Source organism: Nanorana parkeri, unplaced genomic scaffold (assembly GCF_000935625.1).
Source record: "Nanorana parkeri isolate BGI_ZX_2015 unplaced genomic scaffold, ASM93562v1 scaffold978, whole genome shotgun sequence".
In the NCBI taxonomy this organism is placed as follows: domain Eukaryota; kingdom Metazoa; phylum Chordata; class Amphibia; order Anura; family Dicroglossidae; genus Nanorana; species Nanorana parkeri.
The window spans coordinates 538,274-557,757 of record NW_017307246.1 but is presented as its reverse complement, the minus strand read 5'-3'; the positions used below and the strand labels follow the sequence as shown (position 1 = coordinate 557,757).

The 19,484-nt window shown below is 46.2% G+C and overlaps 1 protein-coding gene across 1 annotated transcript in view; it reads left to right on the top strand.

The window, feature by feature from the left end:
- Positions 1-242: 242 nt before the first annotated feature.
- Positions 243-19,484, top strand: part of ADGRD1 (adhesion G protein-coupled receptor D1) — a 486,234-nt gene continuing 466,992 nt past the window's right edge. Inside the window, exons 1-4 of the mRNA XM_018566815.1 lie at positions 243-388; positions 858-1,400; positions 1,777-2,259; positions 2,684-2,819. Of these exons, the coding sequence (XP_018422317.1) occupies positions 243-388; positions 858-1,400; positions 1,777-2,259; positions 2,684-2,819 (1,308 nt within the window). The remainder of the gene's footprint in view (positions 389-857; positions 1,401-1,776; positions 2,260-2,683; positions 2,820-19,484) is intronic.

Genomic DNA, 19,484 nt, shown 5'->3' with positions numbered 1-19,484 from the left:
TGTGTTTGCGACTCGGCCTTGGTTGCTGCGCCAGTGGTGTCAAAACTGTCAGTTTCGGCAGTTGCGCTTCGTCCCCTGCTTTGGCTTGAGTGCTGGTCGGCTGATCAGGCCTCCGAGAAGGCTTTGCAGGAGCTTCCCTTCACAGCGGATCGCTTATTTGGGGTTACGCTGGATGAGACCATTGAGAATCTGACGGGAGGTAAGAGTTCTTTTCTGCCGCAGGCTAGGAAGCCTAAGGGACGATGTCGGAAGCCCGGTCCTTCCTTCTCCGCTCATGGGCGACCTTTTCGGCCCCTCCGTCCTCGGAGAAGGGCAGAATGTTCTCCAAGCCTTCCCTTTCCAGGGCCTCCAAGCGTGCCTGGCAGTCTAAGTCTCCCAAGCCTCCCAGGTAACCCCTTCCACATGAAGGTCTCCCCCCGCTTCTGGTTTCCAGGGTGCGGGGGCATCTTCGGCTGTTGTGGGCCTTTGGTGCGGGAGCTGATCTCTTCGGGCTACGAGACAGTTTCTGTCTTGTCATGGGGATGGGTTTTTTCCTTCCAACCCGCATCTCCCTCTGCAACGGCTCACGTTTTTTCACCGCGCAGTGGCGCACAGCTTGCCTCAAGGGGAGGTTGTTCCGGTGCCCTCCTCGGGAGGTTCATAGGTTTTTTTATTCAAACCTGTTTACTGTACTCAAGATAGAGGGAATTCCACCGTTTTTTTGGGGGCGGGTCCGCAGGTTCTGGATTGAATCCCATCAGCTTCATGGTGGCGGGTCTTCGTCCGGGGGGATCTGCTGGCTTCTATCGACATCAAGGACAGGGCCGGTGCAAGAATTTTGCCTACACAGGCAAAGTTGCATTTTTGGTCTGTGCAAGGTCGTTGGTGTCTTGTCTGTTCATCAACGTGTTGGAGCTTTGGGCGATTCGGCTGTCTCTCCATCGTTGGTCGGGCCGTCTTCAGGGCCTGTCGGTTCGGGTTCAGTCGAACTATGCCACGGCAGTGGCTTACATCAACCACCTAGGCGGCTCAAGTAGCGTGGCCGAGATTCTCTCCTGGGCTGCAGAGCATGTTCCGGCTCTTTCTGTGGTGTATATTCTGGGTGTGGACTGTTGGCAGGCCGACTATCTCAGTCGCCAGTCGATGGACTTGGGGGGGTGGTCATTGTGCCTGGAGATCTTTAATCAGATCTGCCTTCGCTGGGGGACGCCGGATGTGGGTATCCTGGCGTCTCGTCTCAACCACATTGGCGATCGGTTCTTAGCCTGGTCCCAGGTTTCCTGGGCGGCGGCAGTGAATGCCCTGGTGACCCCGTGGGACCGGTATGGTCTGATTTATGCCTTTCCTCTACTGTATAATTTTCTGCATCTTCTGCGCAGGATAGCGGCCGACGGCATCCTCGTGGCCCCTGGTTGGCAGAGGTGAGCATGGTACGCGGACATGGTTCGGTTGGTCGCGGACGTTCCTTGGCGGCTGCCGCTTCGTCCTGATCTTCTGTCCCAGGGCCCTGTGTTCCAACCTTCTTTACCATCGCTGGCTTTAACGGCATGGCTGTTGGGAGCCAGGTGTTGAAGGCTCGTGGTTTTTCATGCAGATTTCTCCACGATGCTTGGGGCTCGCTAAGCCGTTTTTGTTTCTAAAGTTTTTCCATCGCACGTAGGAGGCCTACTTTGTTTCTGCTAGAACTTGGGTAGGTCATGGTTTGGCCTTACGCTCGGTGGAAGGCCAGGTTCTGCCCTGGCTGTTCTTTTTCGGCAACCATTGGTGTCAACTGCCTTGGTTCACACTTTTGTTCAGGGGATTACACATAATGTTCATCCTGTTCGGTCCCCCTGGTCGCCTTCGGATCTGGCATTGGTGCTTCAGTGTTGCTGGAGTCCTCATTTGGACCGTTGAGGGAATTCCCGCTTTGAGTCTGTCCCAGAAGGGGGCCTTTTTGGTGGCGTTTACTTCCTTTCGCAGGGTTTCAGAGTTGGCGACCTTGTCTTGCAGGTCGCCGTTAATGGTCCTCCATAGGGACAAGGTTTTTCAGCGTCCACGGCCGTCCTCCCTACCTCGGGTGGTTTCAGCGTTTCATTTGCAAGAGGACGTCGTCTTACCTTCTCCGAAGCCCGTTCATCGATGGAGAGAGCGTTGTTTACATGTGGTTCGCGCTCTCCGCGTTTATATGGAGGATGCGGCTTTCTTCCGTGAGTCGGTTTCTTTGTTTGAGTTACGGAAGGTCGGGGCCACGTCTTTGGCTACCATCTCTCGATGGATTCGTAGCATGCTTGTTCAATCGTATGCCATTTTTTCCTGTCACTGCCCATTCTGCTAGGGCAGTTGGGGCATCTTGGGCTTTTGCCATGGTGCCTCTGTTTCTCAGGTTTTTAAGGCCGCTACTTGGTCTTCTGTTCACACCTTTGCCAAGTTTTATAAGCTGTTTGTTTTGACATCTGCGGATGCTGACTGGGGCGCAAGGTTTTGCAGGCGGCCCTTTAGTGGGGTCTTCTTGCCCACCCCTCTGCCTGTCACTGCTTTGGGAGATCTGGAGATCAATCTGTCGGCTACAGTTTAGACTCTGGAATTTGGCTGGATTCTGAATCTCCAGAATTCAGCACTGGTTCCATCTCTTCGGCTAGATTCTGGGGTAGCCAACGTTTTTCTACCTCCAGAGAAGCTTCTTAAACTTCAGACTAATGGTTGTCAATTGTGCAACCGTCAGTGGTCTTCACTATGTGCAGGTGCTGGGTCTGATGGTAGCCTCTTTCAAAGCCATTCCCTTCAGTCAACATCACACCCAGATCCTGCAACAGGAAATTCTGTTGTACTGGGACAGGCTTCCGGGGTCCCTGGACAGGGTATTTTACCTGTCACCGCAGACCAAGGCAGTTCATGGCCTGTGGACTAGGGCAGAATCCAGATTGTCCTTCAATGTTCTGGAGCTGCAGGCAATAATTGTGTCTTTTTGATATACTATCTCTAACACACCTCCACCTGGGATCTCTCTCAGCAGAGGCGGCTCTCTAATTAGGCAAGTTAGGCGGTCGCCTTAGGCCTCGCGCTCATGAGGGCCTCGTGGCCACCTAACTCGCCTCCACTACAGCTCCACCTCACTTGACTCAGCCCTTGAGCAGAGGGAGCAGCGATTTCCTCACGGAGAGAATGGGGCTCCGGCAATTCCCCCCGCAGCCTCCGTACCGCACCGACACCCCACCCCCCCGGATCTGTCACTTGCAGAGTAGAATCCGCACGGCGGGTCCTCCGTCGCGGTTTCTCCTGCTAGTACTGGCGGCCGGAACTACTTCCGCCAGTTCCTACATCCTCTCCTGCAGAGAGAGGAGAGAGCCCGCGCGGGGTGTCGTGCCCTTCCGCTCCTGCAGCAGCCAGCGGTGGAATCGGAGGAGGCTGATACCGGAGGGACACAGGGAGTTGACCCCTCGATCAGGAGTTCAGGTTAGTGAAGCACCCCTGTTTTCTTTTTTTTTCTTTACCTTTTCATTTATTTCTGAATTATTAGTATTTTTTGCACTTTGTAAATATAAAAAAAATACAGGGTAGCAAAAAAAAAAGGAATTCACAGTGTCTAAGGGCTCTTTCACACCAATTGCGATGCGTTCCAGAGTGGTGGCTGCTGGAACGCACTGCAATCGCTCACCAAACTTCCCCCTGCGTTCGGGGGCGGGTATGGCACTGCTTCTGCGCCGCAACCCCCCCACCCCCCCGACGCCCGCAGTGCGATCAGATGCACGGCAAAACATTGCCTGCGTTCTGTTCCACTGCAAACGCAAAAAATAGAGCAAGCAGCATTTTTTGCGTTTGCAGTGGAACAGAACGCAGGCAATGTTTTGTCACGCGTCCGATCACACTACGGGAGGGGGATGTGTCTGCGGTGCCATTGACTTCAATGCACCGCCACGCCCCCTCCACACCCCAGAACTCAGGGGGAAGTTTTGTGAGCGATTGTGGTGCGTTCTACCGGCTACCGCTCTGGAACGCACCGTAATTTGTGTGCCCAAGCCCTAAGGGTCCAGTCCCACCATAAGGAGTGCGCTCCAGTGCGTTTAGCCTCTGGAATGCAACACGGCCAGCTCACTTTGTCTACGGGTGGGAGGGGGCGTGGAGGTGCTTTGAACTCAATGGCACCACAGCCACGCTTCCCGCCCGCAGTGCGATCGCCGGCACCCAAACATGTGACACATTAGTGCATGCGTTCCGGTCCTGTGCGATCTGCAAAAATGCTGCATGCACTATTTTGTGCAGATTGCACTGGACCGGAAGCAGACAATAATATGTCACTTATTCGGGTGCCGCAATCGCAGGGGGAAGTTTTGTGAGCAGCTACCGCTCTGGAATGCACTGCATTTGGTGTGCACAAGCCCCAAGGGCCCAGTTCCACCATAAGGAGTGCATTCCAGTGCGTTCGGCCTCTGGAACGCAACCCGGCCTGTTCACTTTGTTTTGCGGTGGGAGGGGGAGTGGTGGTGCATTGAACTCAATGGCACCGCAGTCACACTCCCTGCCCGCATTGCGATCGCCGGCACCCAAACGTGTGACACATTAGTGCATGCGTTCCGGTCCAGTGCGATCAGCAAAAATGCTGCAAGCACATGGACCGGAACGTTTTTGAGTTTCGCCTAAGGCCTCACAAAGTCTAGAGCCGCCTCTGTCTCTCAGTAGGACATTAATGCAAAGAGACAAAAAGCTGCCTGCACTGTACTGCTGGGTTGGATATGATGATGACATCTTGTGGTCGATTAGGAAAAGACAATTTATATGCTTAAAGGTATTCTGAGAGAGGAGAGGAGATATGCGGAACACATTGAGTAGCGCTCAAGAAGCGCTTCTGCCACAAGGCTTGAGCGGTGAGAAGGGCACCCACAGCAGATATATGTAGTTCTGTAATAGTACATTTCCATGAGTGAGTTTTTACTTTGTTTTATTCATTGAATAGCTGCGGTTTTACACTGTGGAGATTCTGTCTTCTCTATGTATATGTTAACTTGAGGGGAATTCTGAACAGAAAATTGTTGATAAAAGTCCTTCAGAGGGGAAAATCTCTGAACTGATCCCATCAAGTGTTAGTGAAGTACTGTATTTGATTATTAACACATTAATTAACACAATTTATATGGACATTTATTGTCACTTTATTTGTATATTTAGTTATATAGTTAGTTTTGTGTATGATCACAGTGCACTTTGAAATAACAAATGTATTTTGCTGGGCTGGAAAAAAACAGCCTATGAGATTATCCTCCTGGATACCACTTATTTATTGCTGTCTCCCGCTATATTATTATTATTATACAGGATTTATATAGCGCCAACAGTTTGCGCAGCGCTTTACAATATAGGGAAGACATTACAATCACAATACAATTCAAGACAAGATGGCAAGGAGGGCCCTGCCCCTGAGGACTTACAATCGAAAAGGGATATATAAGCTGACATATGAAAGTAGGATACACCCAAAAATAGAAGAGGCTGTGCCATTGAATTAAGGGTCCTCTGAGTCTCTTTCTAATCAGATTTATTTTAAGGAATCACAGTCTTCTCACATTAGCTCAGATTTTCAAGACCATTTTGTCCCTTATTGATGCAGTACCCACTACTCTGCATCTGGAGGATCAGCCTGCTGCCTCAGGTCTTTCAGAGTTCCCACACCTGCAAAGACATTCCTACTGCACCTGCTCTTTGAGGTATTCCTCGAAGGATTGAAAGCACCCAAGGGGTTCTGGACCCCCCCAGCACTTGCTGGCCTGCAGTGGTGCTTGATATTGATCAGATTCACCATTCTGGTCCCTACTCAGAGGGACACTTTGACCTGTATGGTCAGCAGTGGCTGTTTACCGTCCTACTAAGGCTCTGACTCATTACTGTCACCCCTGCATGCCTGGTGTGTACCCGTGGGTTGGCTTCAGTGTCTGCCCTAAGGCCTTTTCATGGTATCTCCATTGTAGAATGCTCAGGCGACCTCATGTGGAGAAAAGAGTCACCACATGTCCTAGTGGGCAACACCTCCCTGATGGGCTTAGTGCCGTTACAATTCTGCGAAACATTTTATCAGCAATTGGTACTGGGACCTTTATTGCTTGCAGGCAGTTTAAACAAATATGGTTCTTTAGTAGAAGGGTCCTCAGCATATTTGCTCTCATGTCCCTCTTCATTAGTCAGGAAGGTCTTTGTCTCATCTGTTGCAGGAAAGTCAGGTGTTGAGTGGCCTTCTTCTCCGCAGCACCCCTTTCTATTCCATCCCCTCTCAGATGATCTTACCCCTCCCCTGTGTTTTGGGTCTAGCTCCTGATCTGACTAACTCATCTTCCTCTGAGGAACAGGTAGTTCCTGACCCGGGGGAAGATCCTTTTTTTTTTTTTTGGAGAAAACTCATCTCCTAGGCTATATGATGGGATTCCAGAACAGGTGGTTCCTCCTACAACACGGGATTATTCCCTGCTAAGGTCTCCTGATTTAGACACTGTGGGACAAAGTCCAGGTACTGGTGTGTCTCCAGCACTAAGGAGGAACAGGAATCTTGACATGTGACAAGAGAGGTAATTTGTATTCTGTTGTGGAAAAAACCTTGATGTCTTGTCCTGTCTACGGTGATACCTTAAAATGCAATCTTCTTAAGACCAATTGTGCCTGCATTCTCCACCAATTGTATGGGACCAGCTTCAAATATAGGGCTTGAAGAGAGGTAGTCCAGATACCAAAGTTCATTTAACCCTTTTGCTGCTGCCGACATGTGTCATATCTTGGCAGCAGCGGGCCCCTTTAAGCAGAGTCCCGGCTGCTATTTCATCCAGTAGTGGGTTTACATGCATAAAGCCAACTGTTGGCTTTACATTGGAAGTGATTCAGGCGGCTATGAAGCTACCTGATGGCTTCCTGGGGCTCTGACATGTGCACTACACCTTCGAAAACGTTGCCAACGTTTTCAATCGTCGATTTTAATCGACTAAATCGATTAACTGCAGCTCTACCCCCCTCCATGTCGTCCCGGCACCACTGCCCCTTTTTATTAAACTACCACCTTTTTATTTTACAGGGTCTCTGCTTTTTAGGAAATATATGCAAGTTTAAGTAATTTTCAGGCCTAAAATGTGCATTTTAAAATGCGTGCAAATATGGCTTTGGCTGTGAAAGGGTTAAGGGCTTCTTGTCTGCTTTTATTTGTTCACAAAATAAAACAAGCATCAAAGTTCCTCCTTGCATAGTTTTTTAGAAGACAAAACCGCAACAAAGCCTTTAGCCTTCTGGCTGTTCACTGGACTGTTTGGTCAGCTCTCAATCTCAGCACAGACTGAATCACTACCCCCAGCCTCTCACTACTACACTTTATTTATTGGGTGTGCCATGGGATGTTCAAATATTAACCCCCCTGTTTACTGCTTAACAGCCAGATTGCAGGGCAGAGAGAAGTGTTTAATCCAAAAACAAATGAACAGAAACAGTAATAATCAAAATAAAATATTTAGACCTCAGATGACAAAGGCTCCATAAGGCCCCACTCCACCCAGCATATATTTCCAATCTATACTATATACTGTATGCAACTATGTGTCTCTCTTCATGTCTCTGATTCCTAAGTCACTTCAGGCTCTGAATTCATATACAGTTTAGTGCCATTCACTAACACTGAAAGGATTTCTGATTGGCTGGTCTAATTTCCCCTTTGATGTTAGTTAAAGGAGAGCTATGAGATGAGGGATTTCCACTCATCCTCATAGTTAGAGCCGACCTGTGACAAAGACATCACAGGTCGACTCTATCGATCAGGAATTGAGCAGAAACATCCTGCTGATCCACTCGCTTCCCGGTCATCTCCCTGCAGTGAGCGGTGACTGTCGGTCACCGCTCCCCACAGGGATTTCCCCTCCAATCCCCCAGCGCGGAGTGGAGGAACTAACGGGGAGGGCACAGCTGGCTCTGCCTCTAGATAGGCAGAGCCCGCTGTCACTCACGCAGCTGGGTGGATCTCGACAGTATTGTCGGGATCCGTCCCGGCTGCGGCGCTCTCAGTATATAGCGGGCAATAGCCCGCTATATATTGAGCTTGGGTCACAGGAGGAGGTTAGTATATGTCCTCCTGTGACCCTAAAGACAATTATGGGGAAAAACACTTATCCCATAGTTCTCTTTTAACTAAACAGGTTTCTTCTGACAAAATTCCCTACAGCTGTTCCATTCTGTACAATCAACATCAGTAGGGTCAACTGGTCAAGAAACTTACATAATAAAAACCTAGTTAGCATAAATGCGTCGAATAACATCAGCCAAAAGAATTTCCTTCAGCACATAAGCATTTATCCACTGTGGTATTGTGTGGCAATCCCACTGTAGAATTGGATGAGACGATTACCTGGGACTCTCAGTCAGATGGGCTGAGACGTGTCGGGAAGCAAGGGATTGTCTGGATTCTGCTTGGGATCCTGGAACTGGGAGGTTTCAAGGTGATTCTGGAGGAAAGATGAGATCCCTAGTCCTGGGTCCAGGCTTTAGCAGTGGCCAGCACTCGATAATTGCACAGGTGTGCACAACCATTAAGAAAAGGATGCTGGCTAGGGGAATTAGCGTTCAGGTGTCAGGAGAACGCCCTCAGAAGTCAGAGAGGAGTCAGGTGGTGAGAGTGCTGGAGGCACACTAGGACAGCCAGGGAGGCTGGGAGAGCCGTGAGCCTGAGGGGCCACCAGTACAAGTGGAGGACAGGACAGCACTTCAAAGAGGACCAGTGGGTCAGAAGTGCCAATGTTTAAAGTGGAAGCCTGGAGGCTATTCTTGTGTTTTGCTTTAAATCCTTTCTTGAAGATTACGCTGAACAACCCCTGCGTGCGCATCCAAGATGGATATATGAACTTTGTGTTGAATAAAAGTGGGCTACCGAGCCCTTAAACTGAAGATATTGCAAGTAGATTGCATTCTTAAGCTCTCACCCTATGTGCTAATATCCCCGAACATCACACCACATATATCCCAAATATATCTATTTCAATCATAATTTACAACACACACCCCCACTTGGATTGGTTTGGTTTTATCCACAATTGATCAACTTCAAGTAAACCAATTGCATATTATCAATTAGAAGGGTTACATTGGGGCTTATGAGGTAATCAATGTTCCACAATCGCTCATAAAAATATGCACTTTTTTTGAAACCAGTTACATTTCTCTTCAACAGCATCTACTTAACCCACATGAAACCGTTGTTATATAATATGGTTTAGACCATGACAAGTATCAGCGGCCTATGTAGCTTGGGCCTCATTTCACATCTTGTAGTTCTCCTTAGTCCAAACAAGGATACTGAATATTGCGTAAAGACAAGATGATCCACAGTCCAGTCCTGGGTCTGACTCTGTTACATGAGTCATCTATCATCATCTCAATGAAAGTAATACTTGTTGCTGCTGTTTTAGAAGCTCTAAATGTATGTTTCCAGGATTTCCTCTCAGGGGTTTCATCAACATCAAAGGTCAGTTGCTCAGCTTAGGCAATCTGCATCACCAGCCCATGATGGAACTTCTGCCAGCAGAAACTTTAATTTGCCATTTGCTAGAGCCCTATTTGTTTCACCCCACCTTGCTTTCCTTGGAGCAGTGGCTGAGACCATCCAGTACAATATATCCCACGGAACAGGATCATAAGATAGTGTAGGTAGTGACAACTTTGCATTGTTATCAAACCAGATGAATCTGCAGTAGATTGTCCTTGTCAATATCTTAGCCACACATACATTGATAGTCTTCAGCATATTATAAACAACTGATTCAACAAAGTTCAAATGACATCTAGAGTGATACATTTCACTCATCCCTCTTATAAATTTAGAGCCAACCACCCATAGTATTATTTCTTAATGTGCCCAGTCTGAGCATCGATGTATACATACTCGGACACCAAGTATGTTTTGTTCTACAGAGCCAATGTGAGTGTAGCGCTCACCCCCAAAGGAGCCGCTAGAATAACCTGGGTCATCACTAGTTTGTCTAGGGGTTTTGGTCTTCAGCTGCCCCATTAGCATTAGTCGCCCTCTTCTAATGCTCACAAAGCTGATACCTACTCCAAAAGTATAATGCTAAAGAACTTTTATTAACATCTTCACACTAGGGAGAGAGGGTATAGGGATCCTAGACATCCAGGGTAGTACAGATATAGACTCCAGGCTCACCAGCCCCTTTTTAGCATCTCGGTGTAGATCTGTTTGTAGCACAGTTGAATAGAAAATTGAGCAGGGATGAGCACAGATGTTCAGCAGGAGAGACACAAGACGTGCTCCTGAGGTCCACTATGTTCCGAGCACCTCCAGCAGCCATCAGCTTCCCAGGTTCTCCTCTTAACAGCAGAGACCTCTTCTAGACTTGAGGCCCAGCAGATTCTTTCCCACACTCCAGCATCTCCACCCCCAGGCATCATGCCTAGCCTGCGGGGGGCAGGCTAGACAGCACCCCAACCTGGACTAATCCATGGCTGGCATGAGACTGAGCACATTGCAATTCCCCCGAGTACATAAGCACTTACCCAGCATGCAACACTGGTCGAGAGAGCCCCAGTGATTGGCTGGTGAACTGCACACACACTCACAGTGCCCCTCGTTGGCTGTCCCACACTGCAGCAGAGTCACACTCCACCCAGGTAGGTACAATCAATGCCAGACATATGGAATTAACATGATAATTGCCATCTATACACCAGCCAGGCTGACTACAGCTCTGGCAATTACAAAATTTCTAGTAGCCACCTCACAAAAGGGGATGGGGGCTACAAGAGTATCTTACCTCATACTTCATTTGCTTACACATAATTATGAATATTCGGTCTTAACACTTCTCTCTGATTTAAAAAAAAATAAAGATAGCGTAAAGGACAAACATTAATGAATATATAAAAAAAACTAAGACACAATAGATTGAAGAAAGAAAAAGTTCAGAATGTGCAGTCCAATGCTCCATGAATAGTGAGAGAGTTCAGAATTCCGATGCTCCAAACCAAACAGTCCTTTTAATTGTTCTTATAGTGGTGTCCAGTAAATTGTAGCAACACAAATGACACATTTCTCTATCAATCCAGAGTTAGATTGCAGGATTCTCCATTCCTCCTGTCATCTCCCCCACTAGCCCACTTCCTGTAGTTCACTTGTAAAATAGGGTAATCATTGCCTCTTGTCTTCAAAGTGACCAGAAAGACACAAACTCTCCGCAAATGCATTAGCAAAGCCCATAAACACTGTGGTTTAAATTAAAAGAAACAAGAATTACATCTTTTTTTTTACATCTCTTCACTAATTTACGCCCACTGCCTTAGAGGTGTGATTTGCATACTATGTTAACATCATAACAATTCAGTGAGATCTGAAGGACGTCCAGCTCTCTCTGCCTTTAATCTGCGAGTTCATTGTAAAGTTTCTCATTTTCCTCCTTTAACTTATCACGCTCTGTCCTTATTTTATTATATTACATTTTCAGATGGTCATCTTCTTGTTTTAGCTGAGAAAATGGTATCCAGGTCTTGGACTTATGCTATATATTTTGTTTAATTTTGTTTTGTACATTATGATAACGTGTGTTTGACCTGGTAAATCTTCCCTGGGTGTTTGGCTCAATCTTTACCTGGTGATGTTTACGCTCAGCATCTGTCCTAAACAATGTCGCAACATCAACTCTAACAGCTTCGGTATTGGATTTTCTCCATGAGTTATCCGCTCTTACCAATATGTCATTTAAATCATGTGAATTTGGGGTAACTAATAAAATGTTCTCCCTGATATATTCATTTAAAGCCCTGATCTGATGCACCAAGCCTCCACACTCAAATGCAGACCTCTTAAAATCTAAAAGTTCCATCACAGTTGTTATTCTGTGTGACAGCTCATAGTAGGGTTGCCACCTTTTCTTCCAGTGAAACCGAAAAACTCTAGCGCCACGCGTGGCCATTTTTTTGGGGGGAGAATAGGCAAGCAGGAGAGAGAGTAAGGAGACTATCTTTAGAGGAATACAAATCCCAGCAATGCATTATAGATCAATACAAAATAATAGGAAGCTACATACTTGGTGTTTTTCTGGAGGGGCGCCCTGTTGTCCCAGGTGGCCTGTGCGGGCTCTCACAAGGGCTGTGCGGGCTCTCGGGTGGGGACTCCGTGGGCTCTCAGGTGGGCTATGGAGGCTTTCAGGAAGGCTATGCGGTATCTCACCAGGGGTCCAGAGGACTACAAATCCCAGCAATACCTATGTCTAAACGAATAACCATGTTACACAGCATTCACACCAAACCATTCCCAGCATACTGCAGTCCTCTCTATACAGATAGAAATCTATAAATGTGACAATAAAGCAAGCTGATCAAAGTGAACTGGATTCTGATTGTAGTAGGCCAGTTGTATTATGGCATTATCATCACACATGACAACTTCTGCAGAAGAGCTGCACTAGGGGGATCGGCAGAGAAGCAGTGATGTATGGGTTAACCCACTGCTTCCCAAAGTGATTAGTACTGGCAACAGGCATAATGTTACACATTCCATCATATAATGAATGGGATGTGTGCTAGAGAGGACTAGATAATGCATCCGCCGGGTCAGGTTCCTCTAATGATTAGACTCAGTGTATTGCTTATGCATCTGATGAGAGTCTAATCAGATGCATAAGCAATACACTGAGCTGGCCTGCACATAGTTAATGTGGTCACTAGAGTTGCCTGGGCTGTGCACCAATCAGGGTGCAAACAAAGTGTCAGAAAGTCAGAGACTCTTCTCAGTTGTTTCCCCGCCACCAGACAGCAACATCCTATCTCTGCTTCAGCTGCCTCTGGCTTCTGCCCGTCAACAAGTACACCCACCCGCCACAGTTAACACATCCCTGATCTCTCCAGGTCTCACATGCTGTATCTGTGAAGTGTGGCTTGGTCTCCATGTCAGCAGAAGCGTAGGACCTCCTCGACAGCCGTATCTGTAAGAAAAATTTAAAGTCCCGTTAACGGAACTTAGTGTCTTGTGTCCGGGCGTCAGCTGGCCTGACGCCCGGACACAAGACTCAAAAACTGGACTGTCCGGGAGAATACCGGACGGGTGACAACCATAACTCATAGGGAGATTAATTTTGCATTTGTTTGATCTTCCCATGTATGGCAACTTCAGACTGAGCACCATACAATGCACACAGCAGTTCCTTTAGTGTATATCTGGTTCGGAGTGGCTGGACACAGATATGTTAAATCTCATCCACAGACTGTTTCCTATGGCATTTTGCATTACTCTCTCTACATCAGATGGGTTTAGGTTGTACATTTCTCTAGCACACTGCAAATCACAAAACCATTTTTAAAAATCTGTTTATATCATGGAGAGGAACCATTCCTATCTCTTTAAGAATTGTATCTAGTTCTTTTGGTTTTAGACATCGCATTACAAACTGTACTTCCCCTGTGTAATTATTATTGTTATAAACTGTAGTCAGAGGTGGCTCTTTAATTAGGCGAATTAGGTGCCTAAGGCCTCACGCTCACGAGGGCCTTGCAGCCGCCTAACTCGCCTAGTCTAAATCAGGGGTAGGCAGGGCTGGCGCTGTGGGTGTGGGTCACCCCTGCTGTATAAATTTGGCAATTTCCTCATCCTTACCCCTGACAGAATGTTTTAACGCTAAACAAATTGCTCTCAGAAATTTTGCTATCAAAAACATTTTTCTCTAAAAATTCTCTCTCATTAAGGTCCATGTCTGCTTACATTAAGGTCCATTTCAAAAGGACCACCATGCCGCTTAATACATTTTAACACCCATCTGTTAACTTTGTCAGAACTTACACTTTCCTCACATTTAGTGAGCATTTTATCTACCTATATTATTAATACTAATAAAAAGGAAATATTGTGTACTTACAGCATTTGAGGCTCGGTCTTGTTGTTGCATCTGCCGTGCACAGTTCAGGTCTTCTGGTCCAAGACACAGTGTTCTGATCAGTCTACCAGTCCCCAGATTACAGTTGTGGTGTTCCAAACTTCAATGTGCGGGTCAGACTCCTATGTCACTACCAGACTTTTAAGTCAAAGCACAGTTTTTGGGTCCTCCCAGGTCTGCTCCTATGTTTCCCCTCACCGGTCTTCTGTCACAAATCCCCACATGACCTCTTTCACCTCCAACTTCTGGTATAAATTCTTAACGCTCCTTCTGGTCACTTGCACAGCACCAAATGTAGTGGTAAATGGGGAGTGCATAAACATATAAGTGGATATATATATTTATGTGTGTTGTAAAAATTGGATCTTCTGGAAATATCCAGGCAACCTCGTTTCTTTGCTAGAGAGTAGCGTTTACTCCAAAAACAGAGGAACAGAAACATTCCGACAGAGTAATAATCAAAATAAAATAAATAAGGTTCCATAAGGACACACTCCACCCAGCATATATTTCCAATCTATAAATGCAACTATGTGTCTTTCTTCGTGTCTCTGATTCCCCCAGCCACTTTAGGCACTGAATTCATATATAGTTTAGTGCCATTAACTAACACTGAAAGGATTTCTGATTGGCCAGTATAATTACCCTTTGATGCTAGTTAACTAAACAGGTTTCTTTTGACAAAATTCCCTACAGCTGTTGACAGTATGGTCAACTGGTCAAGAAACTTACACAGTAAAAACCTAGTTAGCATAAGTGTATAGATATATATACATACATACACTGTATATACATATATACATTTAAAAAAAATACTTTTGACATGTACAAAAAATAGCCACAGTAGTAGGTACACTGTAAATTGTCTTCAATTCTGTATAATCTCATGATGTCTGAGAACATTTTTACTGCCTGAAATATATTACATTCCAAACTCTTGGTAATGACTTTAAAAAGAACTGCCCACACAAGTAGTGCTTCACTTTTCTTACTAGTGGACTGAACACCACTTAGCTATGTCAGCTAAATATACTGTAAATGTATATGTAAAATGTAAATATATAAATGGCCTCTATGGAAAGGTTGTAGTCTTTAGTATCCCAACTGATTGTAAAATCCATGTCTCCAGCAACATTGACAACATTGATCTTTTGTGTCCATGTAACAAAATCATATATTGAATATGATGATAATAATTTGTTTATCTGATGGTCAGATAACTGTTAAATGTCACTTAGACCAGTGCATTTTTCTCATTGCTTGAGTAGATTTTTTGGCAGCTAGTAATGAGCACTGGCAGATAGCAAACACTGACTGTGTAATAGCTGCTGCTAAATGGATGACGTGTACTGTTAACTCACAGCCTACTTTTGCAACTGCTAGAGGTAGATGGTGGTATTCACTTTTCAGCTTACAGTAATAGTGGCCATCTTACTGTCTCCATTCCATCTACTATGTGGATAGAGTCTGAGATACCACCTTGTTCGTTATTATCTCAATATCTCATGTCTGAACTACTTCAATGTACCCCCTGTTTGATATATCTTTAACAAGACTCACCTATCATGTATACTGCAGCATAGAACTATCTCTCCCACCTCTTCTCATCTCTTTTAAACTCTTCACCAATCTTTCTGAGTATAAAATGTGTGTTACTATGCTTCACTTTCAAAACAACTTCACCTACATGTTTTACCTTTTGCACAAATACTCTCCAAATCATCTACATTCTTCCAAAGACCTGCGAATGTGCCTTCTCTCCTATAACCTCATCTTCTGCAAGACTACGGGATTTCTGTAGAACAGCCTCATTCTCTGAGGCCTGGTTCACAACTGGGCGGTTTACAGCGTGTTCCTACGCTCTGTAAAACGCTCAACATGTGAAAACCAATGATTGCCTATGGGCATGGTTCCCACCTGGGCGTTTTGCAGCGCGCAGGAACGAAGTACAGGAGCTTTTTTGGGGCGTATTTGCCACGCGTATCCATTGGGATACAGCCAGGTAGCCCTCGTAAACGCGCATTTGGCGCACAGGTTTTTTTACAGCGAATCGCGGCCGAAACACGTGACAAAAGCGCATATTCGATACGCCTAGGTGTGAACCCAGCCTGAGATCCCAATACACTAGTCTGTGCCTTAACATATTTTAAAAGTGTCTAAAAACCCACCTCTTTAAAACTGCTTATCCATCTCCCTTTCTGCTCTAACTATTCATCACAGTGTAACTCATTCCAATCACCTACAGCTCCTGCGATTCTCTTTACCTATTGTATATTACACTTCTCCACTTCCCAGAGTAGGTTCATGCAAGCAGGCTCCTGTTCCCATCTTGTATCATATCTCTACTAACTTTTATCTTTTGTCTGTAATTACTCCCCTTTAATTATGTCATGTACAACTAAAGATTGATTCCTGCAACAAGCCTTGGCGTAGGCCAGCAGGGTTGTCAGTGGTGTTAAATAGCTACCCACATTGCTGACTGCAAGTAATACATTACCATATCTAATAAAAGGTTACACACAGCCAGCCGGCATGCTAGTGTGCAGAACCATTCAAGACATATGGCATTGTACTAGGACAGGGGTGCCCATAAGGTCGATCACGATCTACCAGTCGATCGCGTACCAATCACTGGTAGATCGCGATGTCCTGTCTTCTCTGGATCCCCGCTTTTCTCTCCATCTGTATTCAGCGGGGATCCAAGGAAAAGTGAAGCTGCAGTTGGCGCCGCGGGACGGAGCCGCTATCACAGCAGCATGCGGTGAGGAGAGCAGCTCGGCCTGGATCTGACAGCCGGCGGTTCTCTCTCTCCCCACTGCACATGCTGCTGTTACAGCGGCTCCGTCAACCAAGCCCCCCCTTTCTTCCCCCGCGGCTGAAGTGCTTTTTTCTCTTCTCCTCGGATCTCCCGCTCCCTCTGCGCGGGTGAGCAGGCGAGATCCAGAGGAGAAGCTGAGCCCCTCTGTGCGTGGCCGAGCGGCAGAGGATCAGTACATATCAGTGATATGTACCGGTCCTCTGTGCAGGACAAACACTGGAGCGATCAGCTGATCACTCCAGTGTTTGTAAATAACTGGGGACACATTGTACCAGGGCGGTATTGCAAGTGGAGGAAGGAGCCTCTGTCATGGAACACAGGAGAGACCAGGCTGGGGAAACCACAGAAGATAACAACACCTCCCCTCATCAAACTACTTCACCAGCAACATCAGGAACCTCTGAAGAATCGCATCAAGGTAATGAACTAACTTTGCATACATTAGCAAAATCATTACCTACTAAAGATGAATTGATAACTATGCTAAAAAAAATGGAGAACTCTATAAAGACTGATTTAACTACAATCAAGTCAGACTTATCCCATGTATTGAAGAGGGTGGAGGAAACGGAGGAGCGCTTAGATCAGCATGCGAGATCAATTAAGGAATTACAAGAACAGAGCACAGAGCCCTGCGCCCCAGGGTAGCGGGGGGGAGAGGCTCCACGGGATGTCATTATACGGTTTGATTATTATGGAGATAAAGCCCAAGTCATGGACTGTTTAAGAAAGACAGCACAGGTTGAGATCGCAGGAGCTAATATATTTACTTTCCTGGACTTGGCACCAGAGACCTTGGAACGCAGGAGGGCCCTTAAGCCACTGGTGCAAATCCTGCAAAACCAGCATATCTCATAAATGACAAAATTACATTTTTTTCCCCCTAATGTCATTTTGCTGCAACGAAATTCGTTAGCGGTAGTCCGGCCGAAATTCGTTTATGGATGAAGTTCGTTGCAGCAAAATTACATTAGGAAAAAAAATGACATTTTTTTTTTACAGTCTGCAGAAGATGAAAAAAAAAAAAGCGTGAGGTTCCCCCCCAATTCATACCAGACCCTTTAGGTCTGGTAGGAATGTTAGGAGGGATCCCCCCCAGTTATAACAAAAAAGTGTGTGGGGTTCCCCCCAAAATCCATACCAGACCCTTAAGGTCTGGTAGGAATTTTAAAGGGGAACCCCAGCCCCAATAAATGAGAAAAAAGTGGGGTCCCCCCTAACAGTCCTACCAGACCCTTGATCCGAGCACTGGCCCGGAAGGGCAGGAAAGGGGGGGGACAATCGAGCGCCCCCCCTCCCTGCGCCTTACTAGGCCACGTGCCCTCGGGATTGGGAGGGTGTCCCTGTGCCGATGGGGACAAGGGCCTCTTCCCCACAACCCTGACCCGGTGGTTGTGGGGGTCTGCGGACAAGGGGGCTTATTTGCATCGGGGTACTCCTTTAAATAAGGGGGCACCCAGATGCCGCCCCCCCATGTGAATGAGTAAGGGGTACTTGATTTAACCCTACTTGTAAGGGTTAAATCAAATAGTTAGTAAAAAGTCCAGACTTTTGACAAAATCCTTTAATTGAAAGAAAAAACAGTCCATTTTTGACTAATCCTTTAATAAAAAAATTTAAGAAAATGGCTCCATCGATGTAATCAAGCGTCAATCAGGATGCAGGACCCCCGCCAACCCGCCGAAATAAAAAAAAGTCCCGCCGCAGGATGCCCGTCCGATCCCGATGAAAACTAGCCGCAAAATGACATTGTTTCGGACCATGCCCCAGTGACGCTATCCTTGAACATACAGGCAGCGGGGGAGAAACAATACAACTGGAAGATGAATGACTCCTTGCTACATGATCCGGGTATTATACAGGAATTAGAAATCACCTTGAAGCAATATTTCCAAGATAATAGGCCGGAAGGTATATCACAGGCAACTATATGGGAGGCACATAAGGCTGTTCTTAGAGGGAAGTTGGTAGCACTGGGACACCGAAACATTGCAGTGCATTCCTAGTTTCTCTCCTCCCCACTGTGTGCTGTTTTGTGTCCCCTCTAACACAGCGCTGCATCCAGCGGGGAGGAGAGAAACTGTCAGGAGGCTGAGTGGTGCAGGGAGGAGGGTGCTGTTATCGTTGTTACCACAAGAGGTTGAGCTCTCCTCCTGCGATGTGGGGGCGAAGACAGCTGTCCGCTGTCAAAGGAGGCCGAGCCGGAAGTGCAGGGGAGGAGTCAGCTGTCAATGGAGACCGAGCTTTCCTCCCACACTGCCTGCTCAGCTTCCTGTGACATCGAGTCATGATGGAGAGAGGTTAAAAGCAGTCCGCGATTAGTGATCGCTGACTGTTTGTAAATAATTGAGGACATGGTATGTTTACTGTGTCCTCAATTATACAGGTGAAACTCGAATAATTAGTATATATACTATAAACACAAGTTATTATTATTAAAAAATAAATAAATACAAATAAAATAGAAAAAATAAATACAAATTAAATATTAGAAAACATTTTCAGTTTCGGCCTGACATTTTTTTAATTTTCGGTTTTGATTTCAAAATTTAATTTCGGTGCACCTCTAACATTCACTTATCACTACTGTGTACCACCCTGGCTCCATATGCCTAAAACTAAACAGTCGAACAGTTTAACCTTCTCTTGTAACAGTTAAATCTAGGGGTACTGTTACAGAGTGGGCTAATCAGCAAATTGTCTCTTCTCAATCCCGAGACATGCCTTGTGTAAATACGATGATCCATCTTGGTAGATTTAGATAGAGTGATAATAAGGCTAGCCTATTAGAGGTGCACCACAAAACTGTTGACCAA